At 35.6% G+C, this 13,394-nt stretch overlaps 2 protein-coding genes across 10 annotated transcripts; both read left to right on the top strand.

Annotated features, from left to right (window-relative positions):
* The first annotated feature begins 1,743 nt into the window (after positions 1–1,743).
* LOC145070050 (Late embryogenesis abundant protein (LEA) family protein) lies at positions 1,744–3,121 on the top strand. The gene is made up of 3 exons (XM_079016970.1): positions 1,744–2,055; positions 2,255–2,474; positions 2,768–3,121. Exons 1-3 carry the CDS (start codon positions 1,865–1,867, stop codon positions 2,981–2,983), a joined length of 627 nt encoding a protein of 208 aa, XP_078873096.1. The 5' UTR covers positions 1,744–1,864; the 3' UTR covers positions 2,984–3,121.
* A 2,989-nt stretch (positions 3,122–6,110) lies between these two features.
* Positions 6,111–11,925, top strand: LOC145065746 (ATP-dependent zinc metalloprotease). Of its 9 annotated transcripts, none has more exons than XM_079012810.1 (10): positions 6,111–6,427; positions 7,081–7,131; positions 8,844–8,996; positions 10,085–10,527; positions 10,618–10,677; positions 10,755–11,003; positions 11,084–11,160; positions 11,244–11,320; positions 11,396–11,528; positions 11,599–11,925. In XM_079012810.1, the coding sequence occupies exons 4-10, from the start codon at positions 10,119–10,121 to the stop codon at positions 11,758–11,760; spliced, it is 1,167 nt and encodes a 388-aa protein (XP_078868936.1). In that variant the 5' UTR covers positions 6,111–6,427; positions 7,081–7,131; positions 8,844–8,996; positions 10,085–10,118; the 3' UTR covers positions 11,761–11,925. The 9 variants fall into 9 exon arrangements, with proteins under 9 accessions (XP_078868936.1, XP_078868937.1, XP_078868932.1 ...); XM_079012811.1 differs by having other exon boundaries at positions 8,825–8,996; XM_079012806.1 differs by having other exon boundaries at positions 7,081–7,205.
* Positions 11,926–13,394: the final 1,469 nt, after the last annotated feature.

Genomic DNA, 13,394 nt, shown 5'->3' with positions numbered 1-13,394 from the left:
TTCCGACTTTCTCAAGGTAAAACTGCAACGTTTCTTGAAGTATTTTTTCGTCGCCTTGGCCGCTTTTTCGTTGGGTTTTTAGGTTGTTGTACGACCCGTTAATTTTTGAAACCCCCTTTGCTATTTCTCGAAAGTTCGAGTTAAGTTGATTTTTCGTACGGTAGTCGTCACATTTTCCTAGCTCTTCTTGAAATCGTTCTAAAATGCGAAACCAAAAATATTCTCTCGGTTGTGCGTTTCCCTGAATCGAATCTTCAGAAATATCAACCCAAGCTTTGACCAAAACTAGCTCTTCGTGTGGAACCCATAGTGTCGACTTTTGTCTTCCGGTTGTGCGACACCCTCGCGCACTTGTTTTTTCCCTTTACGTCTTTGTGGTGGTGGTGTTGGTTGAGTTTCGGGAACCATGTCTTCTTCTTCCGCGTCATCCGATTCATTGACAAGTTGGTGGTGGTGTTGGGTTTGGGTTTGAGTTTCGGTTTGAGTTTGGGGTTGAGGTTGATTTGGCGATTGTTGATCCGAAAACACAACAAAGTTTGAAAACATTTGCGACAGAACATTTGGAACTTGCATCGGGTAATATTGGCCAACATTTTGGTATTGAAATTGTAGTGGAGATTGAATGAGAGCATCGAGTTGGGGGCGGTAAACTCCTTGCTGAGATGAATCGATAGCAAAAATGTTGCGAGGAGGGATGTTTATACTCGAACCATGACTTTTTTTCCGTCGATCGGAACTTGGGGTTTACTTGTCGGGATTCATTTTTTTTTTGTTGATATAAAGTAGAGAGAATAGAGAATAGCGTGATATGTTTAAGAGTTATGTGTATATATTTATAGTAGTTGTAAAAAGATAGAAAAAGGAAATAAAAAGAAAATAGCCGTTACAGCCAAAAAAAAAAATCACTTTTTACTGTTAATCAACGATATTTTTTCAAAAAAAAAAAAAAAAAGAAAAAATCGGCCAATCACAACAATAGAGAGAGAGCGCCCTCTTTGTTTCCCGCACACACCTTCCCCGCGCCAACGGTGCGGTGTTCCGCCGGACGGGAAGACTCCCGCTTTGTCTCCCCGCACCCGTTCTGTCCGGCCTAATATATTTTGTGATATTAGCCAAACACTTCTATTAAAGAACGAAAAAAAAGTTATTTGTTTTTAAACTCGAATCCAAACGCCCCTGATTGTAGAAGTTGTAGTATGACCTTGTCTTCTAGAAGACCGCTCGTCGTTATACTCTATTTTTGACCACCAGGGCTAATTGTTTATAAGATCCCAGCTACCCCCTGACAATATTTGTATTATCATTATAGTACCCCGATAATTCCTAGATATAACAATTATAGTCATAAAGCGTGCGAATATTTCTACTTTTCTTTAATTTTATCTCCTTAGATGAAAAGATCAAGACACTAGGGATTAGGATATAAACTGTCCAAAATTATAAGGTTGTTTTTGAAACATAAACCAGGATTGGATGAAATAGATTGAAATAAATTGAATGTGATGTTTCTTTTAAAGAACACTTACGTTTTCTAAATAGCAGAAAGATAAAAAAAAAATGAGTCACTTTTGAAACAAGTAAACGGTCATCATATTTTAACTGGTGCTACTTAACAAACAAGGCCAAGGAGAGAGAAAGGGGTGTTTAATGTAAGCCTGAAAAACTTTAGGGGCATTTTAGCAAAATCTCGGCAGGTAAGGTCCTCCTCCGATGGTATGTATTATTACGATTGGCTTAGCAATTAACATTTAGCACCCCCAGCTGAGTGTTAGGTGAGGTTTAATCCTTTACCCTTCACATTACATTTTGTGTAAATTTCCATCTATTCAATTCATTTCACAAACTTCAGTCAGTCGCTAAGATCATGGCTTGGATGACACGATTTCTCACAGCGGTTGCCTTCTTGGCAATCGGAGTCATATTTTCGCCGGAAACGTTCGGATCAAAATCAGCAAAGATCACATCGTTCGTCAAACTTGCACATCTCCTATGTTTCTCCACCGCCTGGGGCGCAGCTCTTTGGGTCACCTTCATCGGCGGCATCATCATGTTCAAGTAAATATTCCTTCATATCGATTTGATTGGCACATACCTTATAATAAATTATTTTACCAAACTTGCTCATGAAAAGTTTAGGTCCCCAAACTTCGTTTTTATGTTCATGTTGTTTTGAAATTTTACATGAGCGTGTGCCCTAGCTCGGAGTCGACCTTAGGTTTTCGAAATTAATAACTTAAAAGAGCAATTTCCATAGGAATTTGCCAAGGCATCAGTTTGGGAATCTGCAAAGCAAGATGTTTCCGGCGTACTTTATGATGGTTGGGATATGCTGTGCGGTGACTGTGGGTTGTTTTGGTTATACACATCCATGGAAGTCTTCATCAACTGCTGAGAAGTATCAGCTTGGGTTTTTGGTCTCTGCTTTTGTCTTCAATCTCACCAATCTTTTTGTCTTTACTCCCATGACCATTGAGGTAAGTAACTTCAACTATCATTTCATGCCTATAACCTAATCTCAATAGCACCTTACCTTTCGGTATATTATGATATAGCATTATAGCTGTAGCTGGAGCCACTGGCATATTACTATATTAGTCCTCATGCATTTAGCTCTATGTTTAATGTTCTTCTTTAAAGGAAATTTTGCTTTAGTGACATTGACAAATCCATCATCATCATCATCACACGCTGACACATTAAGTAATAGATGTAGACAAATGTAGATGGAAAGACTATTGTTTTCTGAGAGACAAATTTGTGGATGCAGATGATGAAACAAAGGCACAAGCTGGAGAGAGAGTCAAACATTGGAGAAGAAGTTGGGTGGACAAAGAACAAGGAAGTTGCAAAGGTCAACCCAAAGCTAGCAGCAATGAACAAGAAGTTTGGGATGATTCATGGACTCTCATCTCTAGCTAACATCATGTCTTTTGGTAGTCTTGCAATGCATTCATGGTATTTAGCAGCCAAAATTGATCTCTAGATCCACCCTTCCCCATGGCTTTTAATAATAATAATAATAATAATAATATATGTACCATTTTCTTGATTTGGATCGTTACCATGTATTATGATATGTTATAAAAGAAGAGCTTTAGCAGCTGTGTATTTTAGTTTTAAACTCCTAATCTTTGATGTGTATAATCATGGTTGTATCTGAAAAATGAAGTATCTCAATTGTTACATGAGAAGATAAAAGAGTTGGAATATAACTAGATGAATATCCAATTTTCATACGATATGTTCTTTCTCAATAATGAAGTGTAACATATGCCCGTGAATTTTTCTCAATAATAAACTTTAGTTTTGTGGAAACAAATTTTGTTATATGGACCTACATGAAAATACAAAATAAACAAATGACAAGAACAAAAATGAAGGAGAAACAAAACTTGAACCTTGAAACTGAAACTCGACAAAACTAAAATACTACTACAAATTTAAAAAATACTTTTTCTACTCGGTTATTTATTGATCCCTTGTATATATTTTGTACTTACTCAGTAATTGTTATACAAAATTGGAAAAATGGTCTTTGTGGTATGTCTTTTTTTGGGATTTAGTTCAAACTATGATTTTTTTGGATTGGTGGTCATTTTGAGGTAGTTTGTTTGTGATTTTGGTCCTTCGGTAAATTGAAAATACTAAATTGGCCTTATTATATTTATTTTCCAATTTTCTTTTATTTTCCTATAAGTATTTATATATATAAAATAAAAATAAAGGTCTACATACCTCTCTCTCTCTCTCTCTCTCTCTCTCTCTCTCTCTCTCTCTCTCTCTCTCTCTCTCTCTCTCTCTCTCTCTCTCTCTCTCTCTCTCTCTCTCTCTCTCTCCAGACCAACATTCCCCTTCCTTCTTCTTCACTTACAACCAAGAACCACCATTGCTGGCCATCAGAGCAGCTCCCTCCGTCTCTCCTCGCTGCCATGGTAAAAACCCACCACCACCGTTTTTATTTTGTCAAGTACAGGAGCCCCAAACATCCCCGACCCATACTCCTTCCTCCCCTCGTATCAATTTCTTACAAGCTAGTTTCTAAATGTTTCAATTTCTTGATTTTCGTATAATAAAATAAAGATCTAAGATGTTGGTGTATGAATCTTGCAGGATTGTCTCCAGATACTGTTTGATTGTAGAGTATGCTAACTCAACAACTGTAAATGGAGGGGGTAGAATACACACACACAATGAAAATTTAAAAGACACACTCACACTCGATTTTGTTTGATGGATTTTAGAAGAGTCGGAGCAGTCTTTTATTTGGGAACATGGTTTAACAATTTGGGCACCACAATTGGATGGGGTAACGAGGGTGGTGAGGGTGGAAGTTGACGAGGATGCAAGTGAACAAAGGTGGAAGCGGAGACGTGCAACTCCCTCCGTCTCTCCCCGCTGCCATGGTAAAAACCCACCACCACCGTTTTTATTTTGTCGAGTACAGGAGCCCCAAACATCCCCGACCCTTACTCCTTCCTCCCCTCGTATCAATTTCTTACAAGCTAGTTTCTAAATGTTTCAATTTCTTGATTTTCGTGTAATAAAATAAAGATCTCAGATGTTGGTGTATGGATCTTGCAGGATTGTCTCCAGATACTGTTTGATTGTAGAGTATGCTAACTCAACAGCTGTAAATGGAGGGGGTAGAATACACACACACACACTGAAAATTTAAAAGACACACTCACACTCGATTTTGTTTTATGGGTTTTGGAAGAGTCAGAGCAGTCTTTTATTTGGGAACATGGTTTAATAATTTGGGCACCACAACTGGATGGGTAACGAGGGTGGCGAGGGTGGAAGTTGACGAGGATGCAAGTGAACAAAGGTGGAAGTGGAGACGTGCAGTGGGCGGCAATGGGTGTTTGGCGATGGCTCCAGCTACCTCGTCGCCCTCTTCTGCATTTAGCGGTCGAAAGGGAGAGGAGGGTGGAGTTAGGGGTGGAAACGAGCCGAGCCGAGCCCGAGTCTGGCCAGGCTCGGCTCGGGCTCGTTTAAGTTATACGAGGCTCGAGCTCGAGCTCGGCTCAACTCGAGCTTTCTTTTACTGAGCTCGGCTCGAGCTCGTAAAGAATTATACAAGCTTGGCTTGGGCTCGGGCTCGGCTCATTTTTCGTTTGATGTGCCTAAATAAGCTTAAGCTCGACTCAAGCTCGTTAAGAATCTCGTTTACTAATACCCGAAATCCATAATTTCCCAAATATGTTTTTATTTTAATATATTAAAATAATAATAAATTGTATTTTATAAAGGCTCGTTTAGGCTCGCGAGCCTAATCGAGCTTAGTTACATAGGCTCGAGCTCAAGCTCGTTTAATAAACGAGCTTAATCTTAAGCTCGAGCTCGGCTTGGGCTCGTTTAAAACCGGTTTCGAGTTGAACTTTTAACGAGCCGATCCCGAGTAGCTCGTGAGTAGCTTTGCTCGTTTGCACCCCTAGGTGGAGTAATGGGCTGGTGGCAGAATAGTGGTGGTGCAATGACCGACGGAGGTGGTGGATGCCTTGCCTCATCAGTCCCGTTCTCGTTTTTTTGTTACCGGTGACGTTCGTAGGTGAGACGGGGAGGTAGTGGCGGAGCAATGGTGGTGGGGTGCAATACCGGACCAGAGGGCGATAGCAGGTGGTGCGGTGGCTGTCTCAAGATCGTCGGAGGTAGCAGCTCTTCGTATTCATTGAAGTTGAGATCGAAAGAAAAAAATGAGATGTGTGCTTTATTCTGTGTGTGTGTGAGAGAGAGATGTGAGCCCCAAATTAGTTAATTATTTTATTTTTTATTTAAATTAAATAGAAAAAACATAAAAAAATATATCAGAAGGACATAATAGTCTTTTAAGTTTACTGAAGGACCAAAAACACAAAGAAACTAGCTCAAAAGGACCACCAATCCAAAAAAATCGTGGTTTGGACTAAAACTCCCAAAAAATACATACCACAGGGATATTTTTGCAGTTTTGTCTAATTGTTATAATTGATTCTCCATGAAATGCTTTTCTGCCCTAAACTGTAATATGGTATTAGGGTCATGAATCATTTTCAGAAGTTGAGTCGATTTCAGAAGTTGAGCCTAATATATAAAGTAAGGATTATTATAAGTTGCAACCTTAATTGAGCCTAATATCTGCTTCCATATATTCGGATAACACAACGAAATTTGGTTTGCCTCCTATATCCAGTTTACATGGTTCGCTTCAGGCCACGTAACCCATCTCCGTAACGACGCAAACGTATCTTTTTTTTTTTTCCCTCTTTTATACCGTTTCACATCCAAAGACCGATGGATCCACTCATATAAAAAAACCCTGATCAATGATTGATGTTACCGACTTCCTGAATACGGAAAATCGACTACATCATCCACACAACAAAACCCTAATTCATCTCTGTCGACTGAGGATTCATTCATCATCTTCCCAGATTCTTCAACGAAGGTTAGACTTCTGCTATATATTTAATGTCACCTTCCCGTTTCCATTAAACTGTTAAAGGATTGTTCTGACATGTCAATAGTCTCGATCCTGTGTCAAACATGATATGAATGATGTTTCAAAATTGACATATTGAAAAAAAAAACCAAGATTGTCGAGTTAAAATAACTGGCCAAATGCAAATCAACCCCCAACAACAAAATAAAACCCACATGAGAAGGACAAAATGTAAACCCAATGACATTTTCATCACAAATACTTCATACTTACACAGCAGCTTCCCTACTTATTTCTCAATCACCCATTTTCACCAAAATCCTCCATTCTACTCCCTGGCACATAATGAAAAGAATAACTTATCATCACGGTCAATATTTCAGTCAAATGCTAGCACCTTCAACAATTGAAACAGCCTTCACTTGATAACATGATAGCTTGCAGAAGTATTATTCTTAATATTCTTGTGAAGATAAGGGGGATCAAACCTTTTGACACCCAATTTGTTATTTGATCATTTTATTGACTTTTAAAAAAAGTTTTCATTAGGAAGCATTTTGGTCAAAAAATTAGCGAAATTCCAATATATAGTAATCAACTTCCATTAGCGGTTATTTGTATAACCCTTTTCCTTATACTTAAATTGTTTTGAAATATAGGACTTTGATGATTTGGGGGCTTTTATTTAGCCAGAGAGGATTTCACTTAAGGTGAGGGATGATAAAACTCACGAATTTGAAAGAATGTTGCAAGATAATGTCTTTTTACCTGGGTATCTGAAAACGTGAGTCTCCTATAGTTGTTTTTGGTCTTGTGATTTAGCCAAGATTAATTTTCCAGCATCATTATTCCACAGTAAAACCCATTACAAATATAAATTATATGTAATTATGTATGAAGTATATTAGTTGCTAAAAATTCCTTTCACCATGCTACAATCATCCCACACATGCCATAAGAATAAAAGAAAAAAACCATTCTCTCCATACTACTCTGTATTTTCAAATAGCCAAGTGAGTATGGGTAGAATTTAATGAGATTCTACCTTCATTTTCGAAATTTCATACAACTTTGCTCTTACATTGATGATATAGTTGTTAAGCCTTCATAGTGTTACACATATCATTCTTAATGATTGTACAAAAGAGAATCTTGGAGTAAATACACCACCACCACCAATAGTAATAGTCATATTGAAAAATAATACGAATGACTTATATTACAAAAAAGTTCAATCATTAATCTATATCATGAAAGTTATAATAAAATTTGTGATAAGAGATTAAACCATCAAATGTAAGCTAATAAGTAACAAAATAACAACAACAGTTGATGTAAACATGAATTGAAGAGTGGATAAAAGAGTTGGTGTAAACATGAATTGAAGAGTGGATAAAAGAGTTGGTGTAAACATGAATCGAAGAGTGGAAAAAAAAAGTGGCAAGTGTAATGATGTGATAGATAAGTTAGAAATGATTCATAATGCTTTTGGATATAAAAACAATACATAAGACAAACGATTATAAAATGGATATGAAATAAAATAAAAAAGAAATTCACTACAAATATCCAATTCGTCAACAATAAAGGAAGACTAAATGATACGATAGGAGAAAATTCAGCCAATTTAGAAGCAATCTTGATGGGAGAAAAACCAAAAATTGATAGGAGAATAGATACAAATTTAAGTCCACCATATCAAATAACGCAAGGAAACGAGTGCACAATAGAAAAGGAAAGGAACACTTGCAACAAGTTATTTTATTTGCTATCCTTCTTCCTGAAGTAATGTGTTTGTTGGTATTGTGCACAATATAATTTTTTTTTTGTTGTTTAGAAGATCGTATTGTTTTATCCGGTAATGAACTTTGAGTTGTGATGCATGATTTGTAAAGGTATTTTGTGAATAATATAGGATGTTTTTGGTTGTGGAAAATTGTTTTCATTTTCCTATAAAACGTTTTTGAAAAATGGAACCGAGTTTTCATTGAAAATTTTGGAAAACGTGTTTGGTTGAAACTAATGGCCTTTTCATTTTTTCCTTTTAGAAAATTAGAAGACGTGTTTGGTTGTATATTTTCTATCATTTTTCAACCGGTTTGAGGGCTTTAAGCAAACCAACAATTTGGGGCTTTTTGGCATTTACTATATGTAATTTTATAAACCCTGATTCAATAGTAATGTACTACACATTTAGTTCCGAACCTGATTCAATGGTAATGCACTACACATTTAATTTAAAGATAAATGTTCCTTCATAGAACAAGAAGAACATCATGTTTACACCATATTGTTGAAATTGGAACATATTGTCATACAAACTAGACTACTAGAGCATCTACAAAAGTTATAGCCACATCATAATTCATAAATGAAAAAAACTTAACAAATGATCCACCACAGTGTCCAATTGATATTACAGATTGGTAATGATTGTTTCTACCGAGAATGGAGAATCAGAGAAAGAGAAGCGGATAAGGAAGATTGGAAGAAGAAGAGTCGGCAATCGCTTGGTTGATGTTTTCTTTTGTGGCGTGTGCGAATACCGAATGAAGAATCACTAATGAATATTTGGGTTAAGTGGATCCTAAACCCTTGCTTAATTTCTATTGAAGTAAAGTTGGCCTTGGGGTGGATGTAGGGTGGTAGTGGTGGGTGGCGGTGAGGTAGATGTGAGGATTGATGTAGGATGAGTGTGAGTGTGGTATTGGGTTGAGGGTGTAAGTGAGGGATGGATGTGTTGTAAGGTTTATATTTTAGAAAAATTTAGAAAATGAAATGCAAGAAAAACATTAAAAACCACTTTTCCAATTTACATTTAATTTGGGAAAATGAAAAATTTCATTTTCTTAAAAAACTTTGAAAAACTGAAATCAAATCAGTTTTTGAAATTTTCTATAACCAAACACACATAAGGTTGTTTTTTTTTTTTTTTTTAACATTAATGGGAAAAATGACTTTGTATGATTGTTGGCCTACCAGTCACATGTGATCCGTTGGCCGACATTACTTGTAAGGGATTTGAAGACATGTTTCAATAAAAAGCAGCAGATTTAGGATAATTGATAAAATTAAGTTTATTTCACAGATTTTGCATTAAGCGAGAATTTTTATTGTACTAAATTTTCAATAAAATTCATAAACTATAAATTGATTGATATAAACAAAGGTTATAAGTGGACGTTACTTTGAAATAAATGAATGCCAACCTTGAAAAGTGTTGTCTCTTTTAACCTAAACTGACGATTAAGTAATAGTAATAAGCTTACACATTACAAATGGAAAATACATGAATATGGTCCAGAATATTTGTTTATATTTAATCATATAAGATATATTTTGTTTCAAATAAATACATCATCATCATCATTAAAATATATTTAGATTTAATTATCACCAAATGTGTGGATATTCTTTATTTATTTTAAAAAGTATGTTGTTAAAATTTTAAAAAACTTTTTGTTAAATGAATTTAAAGCTTTTTGTTTAAAAAACTTTTTCTTTTCTTCAACATTTTTTTTCCTGAAACGAGAAACTCCCAACGTAATTTTTTTTTTTTTTTTTTTTTTTTTTGGTTCTAAGTTTTTTCCGAAAGCTCAAAAAACTAAATCAACACTCTAGTCCAATAGAAAGGTTAAAATTCCTCCCCTTTTTTCCTTCCAGATCATTCAGTTGAATTGACAACAACGGAGCTCCAATGTTAATTCTTTCCCGATGTACTCCATCGGCGCCTCTTATTCCCTTACAAAGACACCCATGTTGCCGCATCTCGCGGACGATTAACTTCTTTTACTCGGAACTATTTCCAGTTAATCCATGCGGAAGCAGCCATCGTTTACGGCTACGGCGCATCACAACCAGAGCCGCGCTGACAGAATGGAGAGAGTATGAGGAAGCCGTTAAAGAGAAAGATCTTGGTCGAGCCCTTCGTTTCCTCCAGGAAATTCCAATTCCATTACAAGGTTTGGGAGAGCTGCAGTTGCAGAGGGATTGGCAAGTATTGGATACATGCTTAAACGCCGATGATATGAGGCTTGTTGGTACTGCTTATGCTTTTTTAAAGGACAAGGGCTTCTTGAATTATTTCGGAAAGTATCGCAGTATTGGTAATATTTTTAGTTCCCTATTATTTATTCCAGATTTGTTAATGTTAATATTGTATTACCACTTTATTTACTTATTTTCACAATCCGCAGTTCTGGAGGGACCGAGAGATGTTACACCAACCGTTTTGGAATCTTCAACTGGTTTAGAAGGTACCTTTCACATGATCGATCATGTTGATTAAAAAATAAAAAATTAAATTTCTTTATTGTTGCAATTGATTCTACAGTTTCGAAACTTTCACCAAAGAAGTGGGGTCTTTCTAGAAGCTCTAGTGCTGTTCTGATCGCATGTTTTGCTGGGTTATCATATCTGATAGACCATGGAATCGATCTGAGACCTCAACTGGCAGTAATATTGGGTTCAGCCATGGTAGACTCCATATTTCTTGGCGGGTCTTGTCTCGCCCAAATATCAAGTTATTGGCCTCCATACAAGAGGCGCATTCTTGTCCATGAAGCAGGACATCTTCTTGTTTGTGAGTCAATCGATTTGGGCAATCTATAGTTGGGATTGGATTATAGACAATAATGATTGACTAACTTGAACTTCCCGCAGCTTATCTTATGGGATGCCCCATTCGTGGAGTAATTTTGGATCCTATTGTTGCAATGCAGATGGGGATTCAAGGGCAGGTAATGCATAGCTTATTATAAAAAAAAAAAGTTAAATTGGAAAATTGAGTGGTATTAATTAGTGTGTGTGAATTGCATTGTAGGCAGGGACACAGTTTTGGGATGAGAACCTTCAAAACGAGCTTGCTGAAGGCCGAATCAGTGGCATTGCCTTTGACAGGTAGATATTCTTTTCTTATGCTATTGCTGTGTGTGTAATTGACAAATATTAATATTTTGTTGAGAATTGAGATAGATACTGCATGGTGCTATTTGGTGGGATAGCAGCAGAAGCTCTTGTGTATGGAGAGGCTGAGGGGGGAGAGAATGATGAAAATCTATTTAGGAGCATTTGTTTGCTTTTGGAACCACCATTATCCGTTGCACAGGTAAGGTTTTTGGATTTTATTATTATTATTATTATTATTATTATTATTATTAATTGTTGTGTTGAAATAGATGTCAAATCAAGCAAGGTGGTCGGTTTTGCAATCTTACAATCTGTTGAAATGGCATAAACATGCTCATCAAGCGGCTGTTAAAGCTCTGGAAAGCGGTGCCACTCTCAGTATCGTCATAAGAAGCATTGAAGAAGCAATGGCTACCAACAACAGAGGATGATTTGTCTCACGAAAAGGGTTTTCACATGCTCCCGATTGTTAATAATTAATTAATCTATTAGTCATTTATTTCAGATGGAAAATCCACATAACATGTAATAATTAATTTACAATTTGTAAAGTTTATAGACATATAACACAATAAAAAATTCATTTGTTTAATAAATATTATATACTTAATTCTGTGAATATTATATACTTAATTTTGTTAATTGATCCTGAATTTGACCATGGGCCAACAACAATCGTACAGTGTGGGGTTTCAAGCAATACACTAATGCTTATGAACACTTGAAGATTATGATTTCTTATCATACATTAATTGTAAGTTAAGTTAAATTTATGTGATCTGTGTGTTTTGAAAATGATTTTGTTCAATTTTCGATTCACATTTTGCTTCTTAAATGCACCAAAAAACGAACTCAGATTCTCTAGAATTATGTCTCCTTTTCACATACTTCAACCTTGATACAACAAATCAGCCATGAAATCACAGTTTCATAGAAATTGAGTCCGGGTAATGCTAAGGCAGAATAATGTATGCCAAAATGACATGAGTTGAAACATATATGTAAAGTCATTGATAACTACTTCCTACTTTCATTTTACTTCATGTTATTATAGTATTGTACTTTGAAGCTATACCAATTACAGCAACCCACTTTTATTTTAAAGCACTTTCAAGATTTGTAGAAATTTTCAAAGTCTTTTTCAAGGGTAAGGTTGCAATGGGTTGATAATTAGCAAGACAAAAACGGTTGATTTGTTTTGATTCTAAATAGGCTTCTCAAACATAATGATGAAGAAGATAGGGGAAAAATGGTCAACTTTTTAGGAACTCAACAGCTGACCCATTAAGTTAAAAGGTCAGGGACTGAGAGTGACAAAACGATGTTTTAGGGACCGAGAATTTAAAAAAAAAAAAAAAAAATCAAACTGTTGAATATATCATATCCATACAATTTAACTAACCATAAGGACAAAAATGTAATTTACCCTATCATTTATTTGTTCATAATTGGAAATTTAAAAACCAAAATTCATTATTAATAAAGATCATGTTAACTTACCTTGTCCTTTGACATTCTATCTAGGAGATGCCAAACAATTTAAGCAATATTCAATTGTAGAACCCAAATTTCCATCTTCAGGAGAAAGTGTTTTTTTGGGAGTGGAGTAATGATACAACTCTTCAATTTGGCCAACAACATCACTTATTTATTTACGTTAGGTAAAAGTTATCTTTATTTAAAACTAGGATATCTATTAGTATCTTCTATTTTGGATACAATTATCGGATAACACTTATTTATAGGGTTTTGGTATCGTATTTTGATCATCATGAATAATGGTATTTGAATTTTAAACTCTTGGAAGATCCTCTATTTCTCGAATTACAGTGGATTCGTATTAGTACACGATGAAGACAAAATAGAGATTACCATTGAAGATTGAGAAAATTCATTAGCTCAAATCTTGCTGCAAAACAAATCATAACGGTTTTGAAACCCCTACAAAAACCCAATCAATGGCTAGTGGAAGATGTATTGGGTTAGAAATTCATTTATCATTTCCAAGTAAACATAAAAAATAACATTAATAATGCTATGTCATTTCCATTTTTGGTTCTCATGT

The sequence above is a fragment of the Lactuca serriola genome, chromosome 8 (genome assembly GCF_051521515.1).
Source record: "Lactuca serriola cultivar US96UC23 chromosome 8, Lser_US96UC23_V15, whole genome shotgun sequence".
Taxonomy (NCBI): Eukaryota; Viridiplantae; Streptophyta; class Magnoliopsida; order Asterales; family Asteraceae; genus Lactuca; species Lactuca serriola.
Note: the sequence above shows the minus strand (reverse complement) of the source record. Positions and strands in the feature narration are given on the sequence as shown.